General features: G+C 38.8%; 1 protein-coding gene across 7 annotated transcripts in view; it reads left to right on the top strand.

The window, feature by feature from the left end:
* BRD9 (bromodomain containing 9) overlaps positions 1 to 21,607 on the top strand; it is an 88,621-nt gene extending 67,014 nt beyond the window's left edge. For all 7 annotated transcript variants that reach the window (XM_053714350.1, XM_053714354.1, XM_053714353.1 and 4 more), the window contains exons 15-17: positions 7,171 to 7,270; positions 20,140 to 20,307; positions 21,173 to 21,607. In XM_053714350.1, the coding sequence (XP_053570325.1) occupies positions 7,171 to 7,270; positions 20,140 to 20,307; positions 21,173 to 21,264 (360 nt within the window). In that variant the 3' untranslated portion in view covers positions 21,265 to 21,607. The remainder of the gene's footprint in view (positions 1 to 7,170; positions 7,271 to 20,139; positions 20,308 to 21,172) is intronic.
* Positions 21,608 to 21,955: the final 348 nt, after the last annotated feature.

The following is a 21,955-nucleotide window of genomic DNA, read 5'->3' as shown; positions in this document are numbered from 1 at the left end:
AACAGGAAGTTGCAAGAGGACACCCACAGCAGAGCTGTAATATAGCTCCTCCCCTAACTGTCATAGCTAGTCATTCTCTTGCAAGTCTCAACAAGCTAGGTCGTTGTAGGAGAGAGTGGTTAAATATAGTTAGTTTATTTTCTTCAATCAAAAGTTTGTTATTTTTAAATAGTACCGGTGTTGTGCTATTTTATCTCAGGCAGTAAATAGAAGAAGAATCTGCCTGAGGTTTCTATGATCTTAGCAGGTTGTAACTAAGATCCATTGCTATTCTCACATATGTCTGAGGGGATTACACAGATGAGGTAACTTCAGCGAGAGAATGGCGTGCAGTTTATTCTGCTATCAGGTATGTGCAGTTATAATTTTTTCTAGAGATGGAAAACATTAGAAAATGCTGCTGATACCGGATTAATGTAAGTTAAGCCTGAATACAGTGATTTAATAACGACTGGTATCATGCTTACTCCCAGGGGTAATACCCTTATGATATTGCAATATAAAACGTTTGCTGGCATGTTTAATCGTTTTCATATATGCTTTGGTGATAAAACTTTATTGGGGCCTAGTTTTTTCCACATGGCTGGCTTAAATTTTGACTAGAAACAATTTCCACTGTTGTAGTATAAAAGTTACAGTTGGTGCAGTTAAAATTACAAACTGTGACATCCAGCTTCCCTCAAAGGCCCTCTGAATGCTATAGGACATCTCTAAAGGGCCCAAAGGCTTTTCAAAGTCGTTTATTGGGGAAGGTAGGGCCACAGCTTGCTGTGGCAGTTGGTTGTGACTGTTAAAAATGTCTATTAAGTTTTTTTGATCCGTTTTTTGAACTAAGGGGTTAATCATCCATTTGCAAGTGGGTGCAATGCTCTGTTAGCCTATTATACACACTGTAAAAATTTCGTTTGATTTACTGCATTTTTTCACTGTTTTTCAAATTCTGACAAAATTTGTTTCTCTTAAAGGCACAGTACCATTTTTTATATTTGCTTGTTAACTTGATTTAAAGTGTTTTCCAAGCTTGCTAGTCTCATTGCTATTCTGTATAAACATGTCTGACATAGAAGAAACTCCTTGTTTATTATGTTTAAAAGCCATGGTGGAACCCCCTCTTAGAATGTGTACCAAATGTACTGATTTCATTTTATGCAATAAAGATCATTTTCTGTCTTTAAAAAATGTATCACCAGAGGAATATGACGAGGGGGAAGTTATGCCGACTAACTTTCCCCACGTGTCAGACCCTTTGACTCCCGCTTAAGGGACTCACGCTCAAATGGCGCCAAGTACATCTAGGGCGCCCATAGCGTTTACTTTACAAGACATGGCGGCAGTCATGGATAATACACTGTCAGCGGTATTAGCCAGACTACCTGAACTTAGAGGTAAGCGAGATAGCTCTGGGGTGAGACAAAATGCAGAGCATACTGACGCTTTAAGAACCATGTCTGATACTGCCTCACAATATGCAGAAGCTGAGGAAAGAGAGCTTCAGTCAGTGGGTGATGTTAATGACTCAGGAAAGATACCTGATTCTAATATTTCTACATTTAAATTTAAGCTTGAACAACTCCGCGTGTTGCTTAGGGAGGTTTTAGCTGCTCTGAATGACTGTGATACCATTGCAGTGCCAGAGAAATTGTGTAGACTGGATAAATACTTTGCAGTGCTGGTGTGTACTGATGTTTTTCCAAATACCTAAACGGTTTACAGAAATTATTAATAAGGAATGGGATAGACCAGGTGTGCCGTTCTCTTCCCCTCCTATTTTTAGAAAAATGTTTCCAATAGACGCCACCATACGGGACTTATGGCAGTCAGTCCCTAAGGTGGAGGGAGCAGTTTCTACTCTAGTAAAGCGTACTACTATCCCTGTCGAGGACAGTTGTGCTTTTTTTTTTTTTTTTTTTTTTTTTTTTTTTTAAGATCCAATGGATAAAAAATTAGAGGTTACCTTAAGAAAATATTTATTCAACAAGGTTTTATCCTACAGCCCCTTGCATGCATTGCCCCTGTCACTGCTGCTGCGGCGTACTGGTTTGAGTCTCTGGAAGAGGCTTTACAGGTAGCGACTCCATTGGATGACATACTTGGCAAACTTAGAGCACTTAAGCTAGCCAATTCTTTTATTCTGATGCCATTGTTCATTTGACTAAACTAACGGCTAAGAATTCTGGTTTTGCTATACAGGCGCGCAGAGCGCTATGGCTTAGATCATGGTCAGCTGACGTGACTTCAAAATCTAAGCTACTTAACATTCCCTTCAAGGGGCAGACCCTATTTGGGCCTGGTTGAAGGAGATTATTGCTGATATCACTGGAGGAAAAGGTCATGCCCTTCCTCAGGACAGGTCCAAATCTAGGGCCAAACAGTCTAATTTTCGTGCCTTTCAAAACTTCAAGGCAGGTGCGGCATCAACTTCCTCTAATGCTAAACAAGAGGGAACTTTTGCTCAATCCAAGACGGTCTGGAGACCAAACCTGACCTGGAAAAAAGGTAAGCAGGTAAAAAAGCCTGCTGCTGCCTCTAAGACAGCATGAAGGAACGGCCCCCTATCCGGGAACGGATCTAGTAGGGGGCAGACTTTCACTTTTTGCCCAGGCGTGGGCAAGTGATGTTCAGGATCCCTGGACGTTGGAAATTATATCCCAGGGATATCTTCTGGACTTCAAAGCTTCCCCCCCAAAAGGGAGATTTCACCTTTCACAATTATCTGCACACCAGATAAAGAGAGAGGCATTCTTACACTGTGTACGAGACCTCCTAGTTATGGGAGTGATCCATCCAGTTCCAAAGGAGGAACAGGGACAGGGTTTTTACTCAAATCTGTTTGTGGTTCCCAAAAAAGAGGGAACCTTCAGACCAATTTTGGATCTAAAGATCTTAAACAAATTCCTCAAAGTTCCGTCGTTCAAGATGTAAACTATTCGTACCATCCTACCACTGATTATATGACTACAGTGGATCTAAAGGATGCTTATCTTCACATTCCGATACACAAAGATCATCATCGGTTTCTCAGGTTTGCCTTTCAAGACAGGCATTACCAGTTGTAGCTCTTCCCTTGGGATTAGCTACAGCCCCAAGAATCTTTACAAATGTTCTAGGGTCGCTTATGGCGGTCCTAAGGCCGCGGGGCATAGCAGTAGCCCCTTATTTAGACGACATCCTGATACAGGCGTCAAACTTCCAAATTGCCAAGTCTCATACGGACGTAGTACTGGCATTTCTGTGGTCGCATGGGTGGAAAGTGAACGAGGAAAAGAGTTCTCTATCCCCACTCACAAGAGTTTCCTTTCTAGGGACTCTGATAGATTCTGTAGAAATGAAAATTCACCTGACAGAGTCCAGGTTATCAAAGCTTCTAAATTCCTGCCGGGTTCTTCATTCCATTCCGCGCCCTTCGGTGGTTCAGTGTATGGAAGTAATCGGCTTAATGGTAGCGGCAATGAACATAGTGCCGTTTGCACGCTTACATCTCAGACCGCTGCAACTATGCATGCTCAGTCAGTGGAACGGGGATTACACAGATTTGTCCCCTCAACTGAATCTGGACCAAGAGACCAGGGATTCCCTTCTCTGGTGGCTATCTCGGGTCCATCTGTCCAAAGGTATGACCTTTCGCAGGCCAGATTGGACAATTGTTACGACAGATGCCAGCCTTCTAGGTTGGGGTGCAGTCTGGAATTCCCTGAAGGCTCAGGGATCGTGGACTCAGGAGGAGTCTCTCCTTCCATTAAATATTCTGGAACTAAGAGCGATATTCAAGGCTCTTCAGGCTTGGCCTCAGTTAGCAACTCTGAGGTACATCAGATTTCAGTCGGACAACATCACGACTGTAGCTTACATCAACCATCAAGGGGGAACGAGAAGTTCCCTAGAGATGTTAGAAGTTTCAAAAATAATTCGCTGGGCAGAGATTCACTCTTGCCACCTATCAGCTATCCATATCCCAGGTGTAGAGCACTGGGAGGCGGATTTTCTAAGTCGTCAGACTTTTCATCCGGGAGAGTGGGAACTCCATCCGGAGGTATTTGCACAACTGATTCATCGTTGGGGCAAACCAGAACTGGATCTCATGGCGTCTCGCCAGAACGCCAAGCTTCCGTGTTACGGATCCAGGTCCAGGGATCCCAAGGCGACACTGATAGATGCTCTAGCAGCGCCCTGGTCTTTCAACCTGGCTTATGTGTTTCCACCGTTTCCTATGCTCCCTCGACTGATTGCCAAGATCAAGCAGGAGAGAGCATCTGTGATTCTGATAGCACCTGCGTGGCCACGCAGGACCTGGTATGCAGATCTAGTGGACATGTCATCCTTTCCACCATGGTCTCTGCCTCTGAAACAGGACCTTCTACTTCAGGGTCCTTTCAACCATCCAAATCTAATTTCTCTGAGGCTGACTGCCTGGAGATTGAACGCTTGATTTTATCAAAGCGTGGCTTCTCCGAGTCAGTTATTGATACCTTAAGACAGGTACGAAAGCCTGTCACCAGGAAAATTTACCATAAGGTATGGCGTAGATATCTTTATTGGTGTGAATCCAAGGGTTACTCATGGAGTAAGGTCAGGATTTCTAGGATATTATCTTTTCTCCAAGAAGGTTTGGAAAAAGGATTGTCAGCTAATTAAGCGTCTGGCAGATGTTCCAGACGTTCAGGCATTTTGTCAGGCTTTAGTTAGAATCAAGCCTGTGTTTAAACCTGTTGCTCCACCATGGAGCTTAAACTTGGTTCTTAAGGTTCTTCAAGGAGTTCCGTTTGAACCTCTTCATTCCATAGATATCAAGCTTTTATCTTGGAAAGTTCTTTTTTTGGTAGCTATTTCCTCGGCTCGTAGAGTCTGAGCTATCTGCCTTACAATGTGATTCTCCTTATCTGATTTTTCATACGGATAAGGTAGTCCTGCGTACCAAACCTGGGTTCTTACATAAGGTGGTATCTAACAAGAATATCAATCAAGAGATTGTTGTTCCATCCTTGTGTTACACAATCTGGACGTGGTCCGTGCTTTAAAGTTTTACTTACAAGCTACTAAAGATTTTCATCAAACATCTGCTTTGTTTGTTGTCTACTCTGGACAGAGGAGAGGTCAAAAGGCTTCGGCAACCTCTTTTTCTTTTTGACTAAGAAGCTTAATCCGCTTAGCCTATGAGACTGCTGGACAGCAGCCTCCTGAAAGGATTACAGCTCATTCCACTAGAGCTGTGGCTTCCACTTGGGCCTTTAAAAATGAGGCTTCTTTTGATCAGATTTGCAAGGCGAAGACTTGGTCTTCGCTTCATATTTTTTAAAAATTTTACAAATTTGATACTTTTGCTTCTTCAGAGGCTGTATTTGGGAGAGAGGTTTTACGGGCAGTGGTTCCTTCCATTTAAGTTCCTGCCTTGTCCCTCCCTTCATCCGTGTCCTTTAGCTTTGGTATTGGTATCCCACAAGTAATGGATGATCCGTGGACTGGATACACCTTACAAGAGAAAACACAATTTATGCTTACCTGATAAATTTATTTCTCTTGTGGTGTATCCAGTCCACGGCCCACCCTGTCATTTTAAGGCAGGTAATTTTTAAATTTAAACTACAGTAACCACTGCACCCTATGGTTCCTCCTTTCTCGGCTTGTTTTCGGTCGAATGACTGGCTATGACAGTTAGGGGAGGAGCTATATTACAGCTCTGCTGTGGGTGTCCTCTTGCAACTTCCTGTTGGGAATGAGAATATCCCACAAGTAATGGATGATCCGTGGACTGGATACACCACAAGAGAAATAAATTTATCAGGTAAGCATAAATTGTGTTTTTTAAACATCTTTCTAATTTACTTCTATTATCTAATTTGTTTTATTCTCTTGATATTCTTAGCGGAAAAGCATATCTAGATATGCTCAGAAGCTGCTGATTGGTTGCTGCACATGGAAGCCTCATATGATTGGCTCACCCATGTGCATTTCTTTTTCTTCAAATAAGGATATCTAAAAAATGAAGCAAAATAAATAATAGAAGTAAATTGTAATGTTGTTTAAATTTGTACTCTATCTGAATCATGAAAGAAAGATTTTGGGTTTAGTGGCCCGTTAAACCTTTCCAACAGTGTAAGTCTTGGGGGTCTGTAAAAAAAAATAATTAAAAAGTTAAAAAAATGATAGCTGGATTTAGCTCTGCATTGAACTTGAAATACCACTGTCATTTGAAGTTGTCACACAGTATTAGATTTAGGTAAAAATATGCCAAGTAGCTCCTATATTTGAACATGAATCAGTAAACTTAGTTTTTAGTCATTCACATTGTGTAATATTGCTTGTTTATACATCTTGTTTCACAGTGTTTTCATCACTATAGAAAAACAAATTCTTCACCTACTCCACAAAATCTTACAGCAGACATTTTGAACATCTGCAGTGTTCACTCCTATTACTGTACAAGACACTAACATGCTGAACCACCTTTTCTCCCCTACCTTTCACAGCATTGTGTTGCAATCTTGCCACATATGCACATTTACCTGAAGCGTGCTCCACATTCATTGGGCAAAGTATTTCTGTCCTTTTGTTTTTATGTGATAGTATTTGTGAAGCATAAGCATTCTATGAATTGTTAAGACTGAAAAGCAGGGGCATGCATAAAGGAACATGAAATGCACGTTCATTTATTGCATTTTTACAATCTACGTTTCAGTGATAGATTTTACTGTGCATGGAACATTCTACATATGCCTTGAGCACCTTTATTCAAACACTGTATGCTCATAGAGCTCAAGGTGACTTGTATTTGTCAGTGCTGATGCAAACTAAGTCACCCCCAACACAAGATATGCTCTATGAGCCGGCAGGTGCATGAGGCATATGTACATATGCTCTAAGCACAGTAAACCGTGACAACTGTAACTAGAGGCAGTTTTCTTATACATGTGTATTGTGACAATGCTTCTATTCAAAAATGCCTCGATTTATGTGTAGCAATAAGAACATTATTTTATTGAAGAAAGGAACTACAGAGCTTTAGTAAACCAGGTGTTGGCCTTTAAATAAGTATGCTAGTCTTTCAGGCAGTTGTTTTTGTTAGCTTTTTAAGGTGTTGAACTGTTTCAGCATGATTATATAGGTCATTGTATGTCAAGTAAAAGAAGAGAATATAAAATTGCAGTTCATTTTTATCATTTTTATTTTCAATAGGTCAGTGAATATGGAGATGGCAACAATTCAATCCTTGATTTTATGTCAATGAAATCGTATCCTGATATGTCTTTTGAAATGACCATGCTTAATTCTTTGGGTATGTATAAACAATTACTGTCTTTTAAAATTTTATTAAAAGTCTGTAAAGGATAACCTTTTTTAAGATTTCCTTTAATCCATGCAGTTTAGCATTCCAAAACATTATATATATATATATATATATATATATATATATATATATATATATATAGATATAAGTAGAATGTTACCACTCAGTGTCAGTGAGTAGAAACAAGCGTTACTCTGATAAGATGCGCTAGTCAGAGGTCTGAAAATCTCATAGAGCAGCTATTTGTGTACAAATATTGTGTAATAGACAAAGTCTATACAATATAGGAGGATATATATCAAAGGATAAACAGCGCTTATAGATTTTCTTAAAAACTGTGTATATTATAGAGTCTCGACAGTATTAGTTGGTAAAAGTAGATAAGAGGAAAAAATATATATATGGTCATATGCTTGTAAAATAAAGTCTTAGATGAGATATGGAGATCCAGGTGTAGTGTAGGAGTATTAGATACCCTTACCAAAAGTTACCTCAATCCTATGAGGTAAGTTTGCCGCATTGGAGGATGTATCTGATGATTGGATGAGTCCTAGGTATTCTGATCTGTATAGTTTCGCTGCCTCTTGGAGTAGAATGGGATGTGGGTCCCCTTTGTGCTGGTTTTCTTAGAAAACTTCCTGGGCTTGTTGCCTCTTGGAGCTTGGTTCTCTTGTCTTGGTATGAACTTTCTTGTCCAGGTATATACCCTGGGTTAATCCTTAGGAATTATCAGTGAACCAGCCAAGGTCAGACCAGGGAATTAGTCCTGAAATGAAACAGTGCCAAGGAAAAATCCAGAAAGGTAGTCTCAAAATGAAACAGTCAATGTCAAGGCCCCTTGACATTGACTGTTGCTCTCCGTCTCAGCCGCTGTTCTAGTTTCCTGTTTGTATGCAGATTTGTTGGAGTTCCTGGTGACTGACTACTGCTTCATTTTGAGACTACCTTTCTGGATTTTTCCTTGGCACTGTTTCATTTCAGGACTAATTCCCTGGTCTGACCTTGGCTGGTTCACTGATAATTCCTAAGGATTAACCCAGGGTATATACCTGGACAAGAAAGTTCATACCAAGACAAGAGAACCAAGCTCCAAGAGGCAACAAGCCCAGGAAGTTTTCTAAGAAAACCAGCACAAAGGGGACCCACATCCCATTCTACTCCAAGAGGCAGCGAAACTATACAGATCAGAATACCTAGGACTCATCCAATCATCAGATACATCCTCCAATGCGGCAAACTTACCTCATAGGATTGAGGTAACTTTTGGTAAGGGTATCTAATACTCCTACACTACACCTGGATCTCCATATCTCATCTAAGACTTTATTTTACAAGCATATGACCATATATATATTTTTTCCTCTTATCTACTTTTACCAACTAATACTGTCGAGACTCTATAATATACACAGTTTTTAAGAAAATCTATAAGCGCTGTTTATCCTTTGATATATATATATATATATATATATATATTTAGTCACAGAACCAGAGTAGTACTTTTACACCCAGAAGACTGGGACAGATATCCCTCCCTTTTTGCTTGAGTCAATCTTTGTTGGAACTTTGCAGCACTGTTGCTACATCAAGTAGTTTCCCCACCTTTAAGGGGCCTTTGCAAATGACCTAAGATATCACAACATACAAATACCTATATATAGCTTAGAGGATTCTTCTTAGATTTATTAACTATGACTATTAGGGGGTATCTTCTGCAAGTTACTCTCATACATTGGGTATCTCAACAGTAGCAGTCAGCATAGTGTTGGATTTCTCCTGCTTGCTTGTTATTTCTGCTGTTTTTCCTGTCAACGGTACCCTGTGCATATCCAGTTGGACCAATACTGCTCTATAATGCACTTTGGGAATCATGTTGTATGTTTCTTTTTTTCTGGTAACTGTGGGGATAGTGGGCCTTAAATGTATTGCTTAATTTATTCTTGTATGTTTTCTAGTCGTTCTTTTTATGTTTACATTTAATTTCTTTCATGTAATTAACAAGAGTCCATGAGCTAGTGACGTATGGGATATACATTCCTACCAGGAGGGGCAAAGTTTCCCAAACCTTAAAATGCCTATAAATACACCCCTCACCACACCCACAAATCAGTTTTACAAACTTTGCCTCCAAGGGAGGTGGTGAAGTAAGTTTGTGCTAGATTCTACGTTGATATGCGCTCCGCAGCAAGTTGGAGCCCGGTTTTCCTCTCAGCGTGCAGTGAATGTCAGAGGGATGTGAAGAGAGTATTGCCTATTGAATGCAGTGATCTCCTTCTACGGGGTCTATTTCATAAGGTTCTCTGTTATCGGTCGTAGAGATTCATCTCTTACCTCCCTTTTCAGATCGACGATATACTCTTATATTTACCATTACCTCTACTGATTCTCGTTTCAGTACTGGTTTGGCTTTCTACAAACATGTAGATGAGTGTCCTGGGGTAAGTAAGTCTTATTTTCTGTGACACTCTAAGCTATGGTTGGGCACTTTATTTATAAAGTTCTAAATATATGTATTCAAACATTTATTTGCCTTGACTCAGAATGTTCAACTTTCCTTATTTTCAGACAGTCAGTTTCATATTTGGGATTATGCATTGAATTATCATATTTTTCTTACCTTAAAAATGTGACTTTTTTCCCTGTGGGCTGTTAGGCTCGCGGGGGCTGAAAATGCTTCATTTTATTGCGTCATTCTTGGCGCGGATTTTTTTGGCGCAAAAATTCTTTTCCGTTTCCGGCGTCATACGTGTCGCCGGAAGTTACGTCATTTTTTTGACGTTATTTTGCGCCAAAAATGTCGGCGTTCCGGATGTGGCGTCATTTTTGGCGCCAAAAGCATTTAGGCGCCAAATAATGTGGGCGTCTTATTTGGCGCTAAAAAATATGGGTGTCGCTTTTGTCTCCACATTATTTCAGTCTCATTTTTCATTTGCTTCTGGTTGCTAGAAGCTTGATATTTGGCATTCTTTCCCATTCCTGAAACTGTCTTATAAGGAATTTGATCTATTTTGCTTTATATGTTGTTTTTTTCTTACATATTGCAAGATGTCTCACGTTGCATCTGAGCCAGAAGATACTACAGGAAAATCACTGCCTGCTGGATCTACCAAAGCTAAGTGTATCTGCTGTAAATTTTTGGTAGCTATTCCTCCAGCTGTTGTTTGTAATAATTGTCATGACAAACTTGTTAAAGCAGATAATATTTCCTTTAGTAATGTACCATTGCCTGTTGCAGTTCCCTCAACATCTAAGGTGCAGAATGTTCCTGATAACATAAGAGATTTTGTTTCTGAATCCATAAAGAAGGCTTTGTCTGTTATTTCTCCTTCTAGTAAACGTAAAAAGTCTTTTAAATCTTCTCTCTCTACAGATGAATTTTTAAATGAACACCATCATTCTGATTCTTTGGACTCTTCTGGTTCAGAGGATTCTATCTCAGAGATTGATGCTGATAAATCTTCATATTTATTTAAGATGGAATTTATTCGCTCTTTACTTAAAGAAGTACTAATTGCTTTAGAAATAGAGGATTCTAGTCCTCTTGATACTAATTCTATACGTTTGGATAAGGTTTTTAAAGCTCCTGCGGTTATTCCAGAAGTTTTTCCTGTTCCTAATGCTATTTCTGCAGTGATTTCCAAAGAATGGGATAAATTGGGTAATTCATTTACTCCTTCTAAACGTTTTAAGCAATTATATCCTGTTCCGCCTGACAGGTTAGAATTTTGGGACAAAATCCCTAAAGGCTGATGTTGCTGCAGCTTCAACTTTTTGGTTGGAAACCCTAGCGCAACAAGTAGCAAATCGTGATTCTCATGATATTATTATTCTTCTTCAGCATGCTAATAATTTTATCTGTGATGCCATTTTTGATATTATTAGAGTTGATGTTAGGTTTATGTCTCTAGCTATCTTAGCCAGAAGAGCTTTATGGCTTAAGACTTGGAATGCTGATATGGCTTCTAAATCAACTCTACTTTCCATTTCTTTCCAGGGAAACAAATTATTTGGTTCTCAGTTGGATTCTATTATTTCAACTGTTACTGGTGGGAAAGGAACTTTTTTACCACAGGATAAAAAATCTAAAGGTAAAAACAGGGCTAACAATCGTTTTCGTTCCTTTCGTTTCAACAAAGAACAAAAGCCTGATCCTTCGTCCTCAGGAGCAGTTTCAGTTTGGAAACCATCTCCAGTCTGGAATAAATCCAAGCCTGCTAGAAAGGCAAAGCCTGCTTCTAAGTTCACATGAAGGTACGGCCCTCATTCCAGTTCAGCTGGTAGGGGGCAGGTTACGTTTTTTCAAAGAAATTTGGATCAATTCTGTTCACAATCTTTGGATTCAGAGCATTGTTTCAGAAGGGTACAGAATTGGTTTCAAGATGAGACCTCCTGCAAAGAGATTTTTTCTTTCCCGTGTCCCAGTAAATCCAGTGAAAGCTCAAGCATTTCTGAATTGTGTTTCAGATCTAGAGTTGGCTGGAGTAATTATGCCAGTTCCAGTTCCGGAACAGGGGATGGGGTTTTATTCAAATCTCTTCATTGTACCAAAGAAGGAGAATTCCTTCAGACCAGTTCTGGATCTAAAATTATTGAATCGTTATGTAAGGATACCAACGTTCAAGATGGTAACTGTAAGGACTATATTGCCTTTTGTTCAGCAAGGGAATTATATGTCCACAATAGATTTACAGGATGCATATCTGCATATTCCGATTCATCCAGATCATTTTCAGTTCCTGAGATTCTCTTTCCTAGACAAGCATTACCAATTTGTGGCTCTACCGTTTGGCCTTGCTACAGCTCCAAGAATTTTCACAAAGGTTCTCTGTGCCCTTCTGTCTGTAATCAGAGAACAGGGTATTGTGGTATTTCCTTATTTGGACGATATCTTGGTACTTGCTCAGTCTTTACATTTAGCAGAGTCTCATACGAATCGACTTGTGTTGTTTCTTCAAGATCATGGTTGGAGGATCAATTTACCAAAAAGTTCTTTGATTCCTCAAACAAGGGTAACCTTTCTGGGTTTCCAGATAGATTCAGTGTCCATGACTCTGTCTTTAACAGACAAGAGACGTCTAAAATTGATTACAGCTTGTCGAAACCTTCAGTCACAATCATTCCCTTCGGTAGCCTTATGCATGGAAATTCTAGGTCTTATGACTGCTGCATCGGACGCGATCCCCTTTGCTCGTTTTCACATGCGACCTCTTCAGCTCTGTATGCTGAACCAATGGTGCAGGGATTACACGAAGATATCTCAATTAATATCTTTAAAACCGATTGTTCGACACTCTCTAACGTGGTGGACAGATAACCATCGTTTAATTCAGGGGGCTTCTTTTGTTCTTCCGACCTGGACTGTAATTTCAACAGATGCAAGTCTCACAGGTTGGGGAGCTGTGTGGGGATCTCTGACGGCACAGGGAGTTTGGGAATCTCAGGAGGTGAGATTACCGATCAATATTTTGGAACTCCGTGCAATTTTCAGAGCTCTTCAGTTTTGGCCTCTTCTGAAGAGAGAATCGTTCATTTGTTTTCAGACAGACAATGTCACAACTGTGGCATACATCAATCATCAAGGAGGGACTCACAGTCCTCTGGCTATGAAAGAAGTATCTCGAATTTTGGTTTGGGCGGAATCCAGCTCCTGTCTAATCTCTGCGGTTCATATCCCAGGTGTAGACAATTGGGAAGCGGATTATCTCAGTCGCCAAACGTTGCATCCGGGCGAATGGTCTCTTCACCCAGAGGTATTTCTTCAGATTGTTCAAATGTGGGGGCTTCCAGAGATAGATCTGATGGCCTCTCATCTAAACAAGAAACTTCCCAGGTATCTGTCCAGATCCCGGGATCCTCAGGCGGAGGCAGTGGATGCATTATCACTTCCTTGGAAGTATCATCCTGCCTATATCTTTCCGCCTCTAGTTCTTCTTCCAAGAGTAATCTCCAAGATTCTGAGGGAATGCTCGTTTGTTCTGCTAATAGCTCCGGCATGGCCTCACAGGTTTTGGTATGCGGATCTTGTCCGGATGGCATCTTGCCAACCATGGACTCTTCCGTTAAGACCAGACCTTCTGTCGCAAGGTCCTTTTTTCCATCCGGATCTGAAATCCTTAAACTTAAAGGTATGGAGATTGAACGCTTGATTCTTAGTCAAAGAGGTTTCTCTGACTCTGTGATTGATACTATGTTACAGGCTCGTAAATCTGTATCTAGAGAGATATATTATAGAGTCTGGAAGACTTATATTTCTTGGTGTCTTACTCATCATTTTTCTTGGTATTCTTTTAGAATTCCGAGAATATTACAATTTCTTCAGGATGGTTTAGATAAGGGTTTGTCCGCAAGTTCCTTGAAAGGACAAATCTCTGCTCTTTCTGTTCTTTTTCACAGAAAGATTGCTATTCTTCCTGATATTCATTGTTTTGTACAAGCTTTGGTTCGTATAAAACCTGTCATTAAGTCAATTTCTCCTCCATGGAGTTTAAATTTGGTTCTGGGAGCTCTTCAAGCTCCTCCGTTTGAACCTATGCATTCATTGGACATTAAATTGCTTTCTTGGAAAGTTTTGTTCCTTTTGGCCATCTCTTCTGCCAGAAGAGTTTCTGAATTATCTGCTCTTTCTTGTGAGTCTCCTTTTCTGATTTTTCATCAGGATAAGGCGGTGTTGCGAACTTCTTTTGAATTTTTACCTAAGGTTGTGAATTCCAACAACATTAGTAGAGAAATCGTGGTTCCTTCATTATGTCCTAATCCTAAGAATTCTAAGGAGAAATAGTTACATTCTTTGGATGTTGTTAGAGCTTTAAAATATTATGTTGAAGCTACTAAATCTTTCCGAAAGACTTCTAGTCTATTTGTCATCTTTTCTGGTTCTAGAAAAGGCCAGAAAGCTTCTGCCATTTCTTTGGCATCCTGGTTGAAATCTTTAATTCATCTTGCCTATGTTGAGTCGGGTAAAACTCCGCCTCAGAGGATTACAGCTCATTCTACTAGGTCAGTTTCTACTTCCTGGGCGTTTAGGAATGAAGCTTCAGTTGATCAGATTTGCAAAGCAGCGACTTGGTCCTCTTTGCATACTTTTACTAAATTCTACCATTTTGATGTATTCTCTTCTTCTGAAGCAGTTTTTGGTAGAAAGGTACTTCAGGCAGTGGTTTCGGTTTGAATCTTCTGCTTATGTTTTTCATTAAACTTTATTTTGGGTGTGGATTATTTTCAGCAGGAATTGGCTGTCTTTATTTTATCCCTCCCTCTCTAGTGACTCTTGTGTGGAAAGATCCACATCTTGGGTATTCATTATCCCATACGTCACTAGCTCATGGACTCTTGTTAATTACATGAAAGAAAACATAATTTATGTAAGAACTTACCTGATAAATTCATTTCTTTCATATTAACAAGAGTCCATGAGGCCCACCCTTTTTTGTGGTGGTTATGATTTTTTTGTATAAAGCACAATTATTCCAATTCCTTATTTTATATGCTTCGCACTTTTTTCTTATCACCCCACTTCTTGGCTATTCGTTAAACTGATTTGTGGGTGTGGTGAGGGGTGTATTTATAGGCATTTTAAGGTTTGGGAAACTTTGCCCCTCCTGGTAGGAATGTATATCCCATACGTCACTAGCTCATGGACTCTTGTTAATATGAAAGAAATGAATTTATCAGGTAAGTTCTTACATAAATTATGTTTTTTAGAGCCAGTTTAAGTTGTTTTTAAGTGACTTTTCTCTGTATTGTAAAGATGCTGTTGCTTTGTATAATGGCTTCCTGAACTGCCAGTAAAGATGTTTGGGGCTTGGCTTCTAGCTCCATCAATGTGATATACTGAAATAATTTATAGTGTTCTATCATTCACAGCTGATTGTAATAAATTTCTGGGCTACTGGCCCTGCCTGCCATATTTGCTGTCTCTCTTACAGATAAGGATACTAAGTTTGTTTTTTGGGTTTATTTCTTTCTTTGTGGGGGGGGGGGGTTGCCACTGAATATGCCAAGATTCAGAGGGTCCTGATGTACCTGTTAACCTTTGTAGATGATTTTAAAAGGACAATATTATATATATATATATTGTTTAAACCTTTTCAATAATTGTAGTGTAACTTTTTTACCTTTTTAATTATTTGATGTATGTGAAACCTGTAATCATAGAAGTGCCCTTATTTAATAGTAACTTCAGACTTTGGGGTGCCCAGGAGAGCACTTATAGACTCCCTTTTGAAACTTAAGTGTTTTTGTTTGTTTTGTATTATTTATTTCTTTTTCAGCAGTGGGTGGTACAGCCAATGAGATTTTACAGATATTATATATGCTCCAAAATAGCATATTTATTGCTTTATCCATTTGTTCCCTGAAAGTTGTTATTTTCAAGTCACACTTTGCTTTTCATCCTGATTCTGTGACATTTTAAATTCACATTTTCTCACTTTGGTTTTGCATGTTGGTACCTTTTTAGACTCTTACTGGTGGATTTGTCCACAGCAAGATAGATGTTCTAGTTTTTAGTTCCTTCTTATCTGTTTTTCTATTAAAATAAGGGGTTTTCAGATTTCCTACTTCCTTTTACTAAAGGTGTATATCTGAGCTTGTGTTTCCTTCATTTTCTGAAAATGATTGGAATAAACAGTCGCATCTTCTTCACAGACCGGTGTCTGCAAAGGATGAAAATATTATTTAGAATCTACGAAGACAATCGGGAAGTTTTTTTTTTTTTTTTAGTTTTCAATGTTGGTGCCAGAAAAAAGGGCCTTACAGTTTCCAATGAGATTTATTCTGTGATCCCAATTTAAAAAATAACAAGTTGAGTGGTTGCATGCTCCTGGACCTGTCATCATGAAGCAACAAGAGAATAGTTATGCAAGGTGGCTATATGGTTTTCTGGCAGATGATGTTGTTGTTTTTTTGTTTGGGGGGGGGGGTTCATTTTGTGTGATCCAGCAATATTACTGATCCACTAGTACTAATCTCACTCTACAAGTGAAAAAAAAAATCAGATCACTTATTCATAGGTAACATTAAATTTATACGGTTCTGCTTTGGGCATGTATTTTTAATATAGTGAATCTAAATTAAGTTTCTTTCGCATGATGTACAGAGTCCACGGTTTCATCCTTACTTGTGGTATATTATCCTTCCTAACAGGAAGCAGAGCTGTCTATATAGCTCCCCCCTTAACTCCACCCCCCCAGTCATTCTCTTTGCCGGCTCTAAGCAGGAAGGGTAAAGTGAAAGAGGTGTTAAACTGTTAGTTTTATTTTATCTACAATCAAGCGTTTGTTATTTTTAAATGGTACCGATGTTGTACTATTTACTCTCAGGCAGGACATAGATGAAGATTTCTGCCTGGAGGATGATGATCTTAGCATTTGTAACTAAGGTCCACTGCTGTTCCCACAGAAGCTGAGGAGTACAGGAAAACTTCAGTGTGAGGAACGGTTTCTTGCTATACAGCAATGAGGTATGTTCAGTCATATTTTCTGCAGAGACTGTGTTAACTCAGAAAGGCTGACAGTATCCCTATCAGGGGAAGGGTAAGCAGTAATCCTAGTTCTATAAGGGGCATTACTAGCTTGCATAAAGGGCTAATCTTATGGGCACTCAGTTTGTATATGATTTATTGAGCAAACGTTTGCATGTTCTGGGAGTAAGTTTTTATTGGGACATCTGTTTGAGGGTACATTTGGCTTATTTAAGGGTTTTTATAACCCATATAGCTTACAAACAAGGTTTGATAGATTTTGTGTAGGCCTCAGCAAGATCGAGTGAGATGGGCGGGGCCTATTTTCACACCTCTGTTGCACATTTAGTTTATGCAGACAATCAGCAAGCACATCTCCAGAGGTCCTGGTACTCTTCTGGGGCCTAATTGAAGCTTTATTCCCTTATTATCGTCCCCTAAGGGCAGGTAGGCGCCACAGCAGAGCTGTGGCAAGGTGCTGACAGGGGTTTTAACCGGTTTTGAACATTTGTCATTCCGGTTTTCTCATTTGGGGGTTTATTGCTTAATTTCTTGGGGCTAAAAGGACAGATATCTGCTCTGTCCATTCTGTTGCACAAGCGTCTGGCAGATGTCCCAGACGTTCAGGCTTTTTGTCAGGCTTTAGCTAGAATTAAGCCTGTGTTTAAACCTGTTGCTCCGCCATGGAGTCTAAATTTAGTTCTTAAAGTTCTTCAGGGGGTTCCGTTTGAACCTATGCATTCCATAGATATTAAGCTTTTATCTTGGAAAGTTTTGTTCCTAGTTGCTATCTCTTCAGCTCGAAGAGTTTCTGAACTATCTGCATTACAATGTGACTCGTCTTATCTTGTTTCCCATGCTGATAAGGTGATTTTGCGTACCAAGCCTGGGTTGCTACCTAAGGTTGTTACTAACAGGAATATCAATCAGGAAATTGTTGTTCCTTCTCTATGTCCTAATCCTTCTAAGAAGCAACGTCTGTTGCACAACTTGGACATGGTTAGTGCTTTGAAATTTTATTTGCAGGCAACCAAAGATTTTCGTCAAACATATTCTTTGTTTGTTGTCTATTCTGGAAAGCGTAGGGGTCAAACGGCTACGGCTACTTCTCTTTCCTTTTGGCTGAAAAGCATCATCCGTTTGGCTTATGAGACTGCTGGACAGCAGCCTCCTGAAAGGATTACAGCTCATTCTACTAGAGCGGTAGCTTCCACATGGGCTTTTAAAAATGATGCTTCTGTTGAACAAATTTGTAAGGCTGCGACTTGGTCTTCGCTCCATACCTTTTCAAAATGTGATACTTTTGCTTCTTCGGAGGCTATTTTTGGGAGAAAGGTTTTGCAAGCAGTGGTGCCTTGCGTTTAGGTTCCTGTCTTGTCCCTCCCTTCATCCGTGTCCTAAAGCTTTGGTATTGGTATCCCACAAGTAAGGATGAAACCGTGGACTCGGTACATCATGCAAAAGAAAACAAAATTTATGCTTACCTGATAAATTTCTTTCTTTTGCGATGTACCGAGTCCACGGCCCGCCCTGTCTATTCAAGACAGATGGTATTTTTTATTAAAAACTTCAGTCACCTCTGCACTTTATAGTTTCTCCTTTTTCTTCCTTGGCCTTCGGTCGAATTACTGGGGGGTGGAGTTAAGGGGGGAGCTATATAGACAGCTCTGCTGTGATGTTCTCTTTGCCACTTCCTGTTAGGAAGGATAATATCCCACAAGTAAGGATGAATCCGTGGACTCGGTACATTGCAAAAGAAAGAAATTTATCAGGTAAGCATAAATTTTGTTTTTTAATTTTTACATAAGAACAAATACCCTACTGTTCAACTTAGAAACAATGCAATGCACAGTGATGTACTCACATTGCTTTGCACAATTTTTTAATTTCTTTCACTGCCTCCAGGTAATTTTTGTGCTCAGTCCCTGTTCTTCTCCCCAAATAGATTCTTCTTTCGATATGGTGATCTGACTCAAGATCCACTATGTTATGTTTGTTTTACCTACTCCAGTGATCAGAAGCTATGTACCCACCAGTACTAATATGTTTCTACTTTGATACTGGTTTTCATGGGAATTTAACCCCTTCATGCTGGGGGAAATGTTTAACATCTGAGCAAAATTCAGATGTAAACTAGCTTGAAAAAGAAAATTGCACAACCATTGATGCAATCACATGATTTCAAGGCCCAGGATTGGATCATGGGGGACTGCCTATGCTACTAGGCACACCCCCAGCTATGAATTTTCATTCCTGGAAAGGTGGAGGCTGCAGGACGCCATATAAGGTAGGATGTTCCATGCCGTTCTAACTGTGTTAAAACCCATCGCTGTTAGGATGTCATGGAACGTCCAAACAGCATACAGGGGTTAAGATTCTGCATCTCTTTCCGGAAAAGACGTCTTGTCATGGGAATGTTTAGGAAAAGCTGTACATCACATCACATCCTTTATACACATGTACACACGCATACACGTACACACGCATACACACACACACACACACATACACACACAAAAGCATATACACGCATACACACAAATACATACATACACACACACGATGTACTACTCCTAGACAACTCTTTCTTGTCAGCCGAACATATTTATTAATACTGTATGTATCTTATGTAAGCTGCATTTTTCTTAGAGCCTTCAAACCTACAGGTACAAATCCCCAAATCAGGAGTTCCAAAATTCAGAATTATTCAAAAATCCAGACTTTTTCATTGTGGCGTTTTTTTTGTTTTTTTTAATTATTAATGACATGCCATTTTCCCCACCAGTAAGTCACTACTTTCTCTACCTGCAGCTTTGGTTTAGTTTTTGCAGTCAAAAATCAAATGATAGCTTTATATTTATTTTAAACATTACTACCTTTCTGATTATACCACTGTACTCTCTTTCTGAAGGTACTGCAGTGTTCTCCACAGAAAATTTTACCAGCCAGATGGCATGAAGTAGCCAGGTGGGGAGCAGTGTAATATTTTATAATATTTAAATTATTCTTTGCTATCCAAAGCACAAATTAATTGCATAATTTAACATTAAATGTATTAAATGATAATTTGTGCAATAAAAAAGGAAGATTTTTAAAATTGGCAAAAAGTTTAGCTGGGTGTCGGCAAAATCAGCCAGCTGGTGCACCTGCTAAGAAGGTCCTGGGGAGAACACTATACTGCGTCTACAAAAGTATTACAACTTCTTTAAAACTACCTTTAGGTTGCACCTGGTCCCATCCCTTCTCCACGCTGTCCCATTTTATAGATGCAAATATTAAAAAATCCTAACCTTTTCCCGTCCAAAACAGTTTGGATAAAGGGTTTTGTACCTGTATACAGGTTTGTGCTGCATATCATCATTTAGTTTTCCTGAAAAAAAATGTTGTATGCCATTAGGTAAAATCAAGAAGGAAATGGATCACGATGATGGTCACCTACATTTAGACGATGCAACTAAGCTTTTGCACGACTTTCATGATGTTCACATGGACAGAGTTGGATCTAGACCATCCTCCAACATCAGCTCTCTATCTAACAATTCGGAAAGAGATCATCATCATTTAGGTTAGTTCCACATCATCTTTCTCATTAAAGAAATCATTTTGTTACCAGTTTGACTTAAAAGGAACAGTCTAATCAAAATTAAACTTTCATGATTTAGATAGAGCATGCAATTTGTAATAACATTTCCAATTTACTTTTACCATCAAATTTGCTTTTTTTTCCCTCTTATTTTTGTTAAAAGCTAAACCTAGGCAGGCTCATATGCTAATTTCTAAGCGCTTGAAGGCCACCTCTTATCTCGGTGCATTTTGGCAGCTAGATCACACTAGTTCATATTTGCCATATAAATAACACCACGGGAGTGAGAAAATGTTATCTAAGAGTCAGCAATGATTGGCTAAAATGCAAGTCTGTCAAAAGAACTGAGATAAGGGAGCTGTCGGAAGAGGCTTAGATACAAGGTAATCACAGAGGTAAAAAGTGTATTAATAAAAACATATTGCTCTATGCAAAACTGGGGAATGTTTAATAAAGGGGGATTATCTATCTTTTTAAACAATAAAAATTCTGGAGTAGACTGTCCCTTTTAATAGTATGCGGAATTTATAACACTCAAATAGTCTCTCTATTTGTCTAAGGGTGCAATATATGTATTTGTAGCAGTTTTTAGGATTCTTAAAGTGACATGCTGTTTATACTTTAAGTTGAGCTATATTTGACATCAGCATAATTTAAATGCACAATATATTGATACTATTGAGCTGATCTTTAAGTATTTCAAAGGAGACATTTCTTTAAACTATAATATTTAGCAGTTGTCTTGTCTCTTGATTCCACGTGTATTTATCTTGTTAAACTGTTTATTATATGGTAGTCAAGAGATCTGATTTTTATGTTTTTTTTTGTTGTTTTTTTATACTTGCAGGAAGTCCTTCACGACTCAGTGTTGGAGAACAGCAAGACATTCCAGACCCCTATGAATTCATTCAGTCTCCAGAGCCTGATAACCCAAATTAAGTGCATTTCCTAAAGTTCACTTATTTTGTATTTTCATTTTCAGGTTTAAACAGTTATTCTGCACCATCCAGTGTTTAACAGATTACATTTACTTTGCAGTACAATTAATTTGCCAATTACTTTCTAATAAGGACACATGGAAAACCTGATAAAGATAATGTTTTTGTTACACCTTTTACAGAATTGTGTAATTCTAAGTATAAAAGATGTGAAGGATTTTTGGGCGTGTATGTAAATATGTGCGTTACTGAGCAGTGATATTTATTTTATGTGTAGTAAACATAAGTTGAAGACCATGTATTGATTGTATTTTGTAATAAAAATATATACTAATTTGTACAAACTTCTTAAGTGTGTTTTGTTTAGGTTTTTTTTTTTTTATTAATTTTTTTTTTAAATGAAGGGGAAATATATAGTTTTCCAGACACATTCACACTATCTACTTAGATATTTTCTTCATCAAAGAACACCAAGGGTACACTCCACTAAAGGATTTATTTATTTTTTTAATGTTTGAAAGATAAACCTTTCATTACATTATGTTTTGCAAGAAAACCTGAAGTAAAACTGTTTAAACATAAAGGGATACTGAACACACGTTTTCTTTCATGATTCAGAGATGGGACGGCTAGTAAGCTTACATTCCTGTTTTTTCAAATAAAGATACCAAGAGAACAAAGAAAATTTGATA

The sequence above is a fragment of the Bombina bombina genome, chromosome 5, assembly GCF_027579735.1.
Source record: "Bombina bombina isolate aBomBom1 chromosome 5, aBomBom1.pri, whole genome shotgun sequence".
In the NCBI taxonomy this organism is placed as follows: domain Eukaryota; kingdom Metazoa; phylum Chordata; class Amphibia; order Anura; family Bombinatoridae; genus Bombina; species Bombina bombina.
Note: the sequence above shows the minus strand (reverse complement) of the source record. Positions and strands in the feature narration are given on the sequence as shown.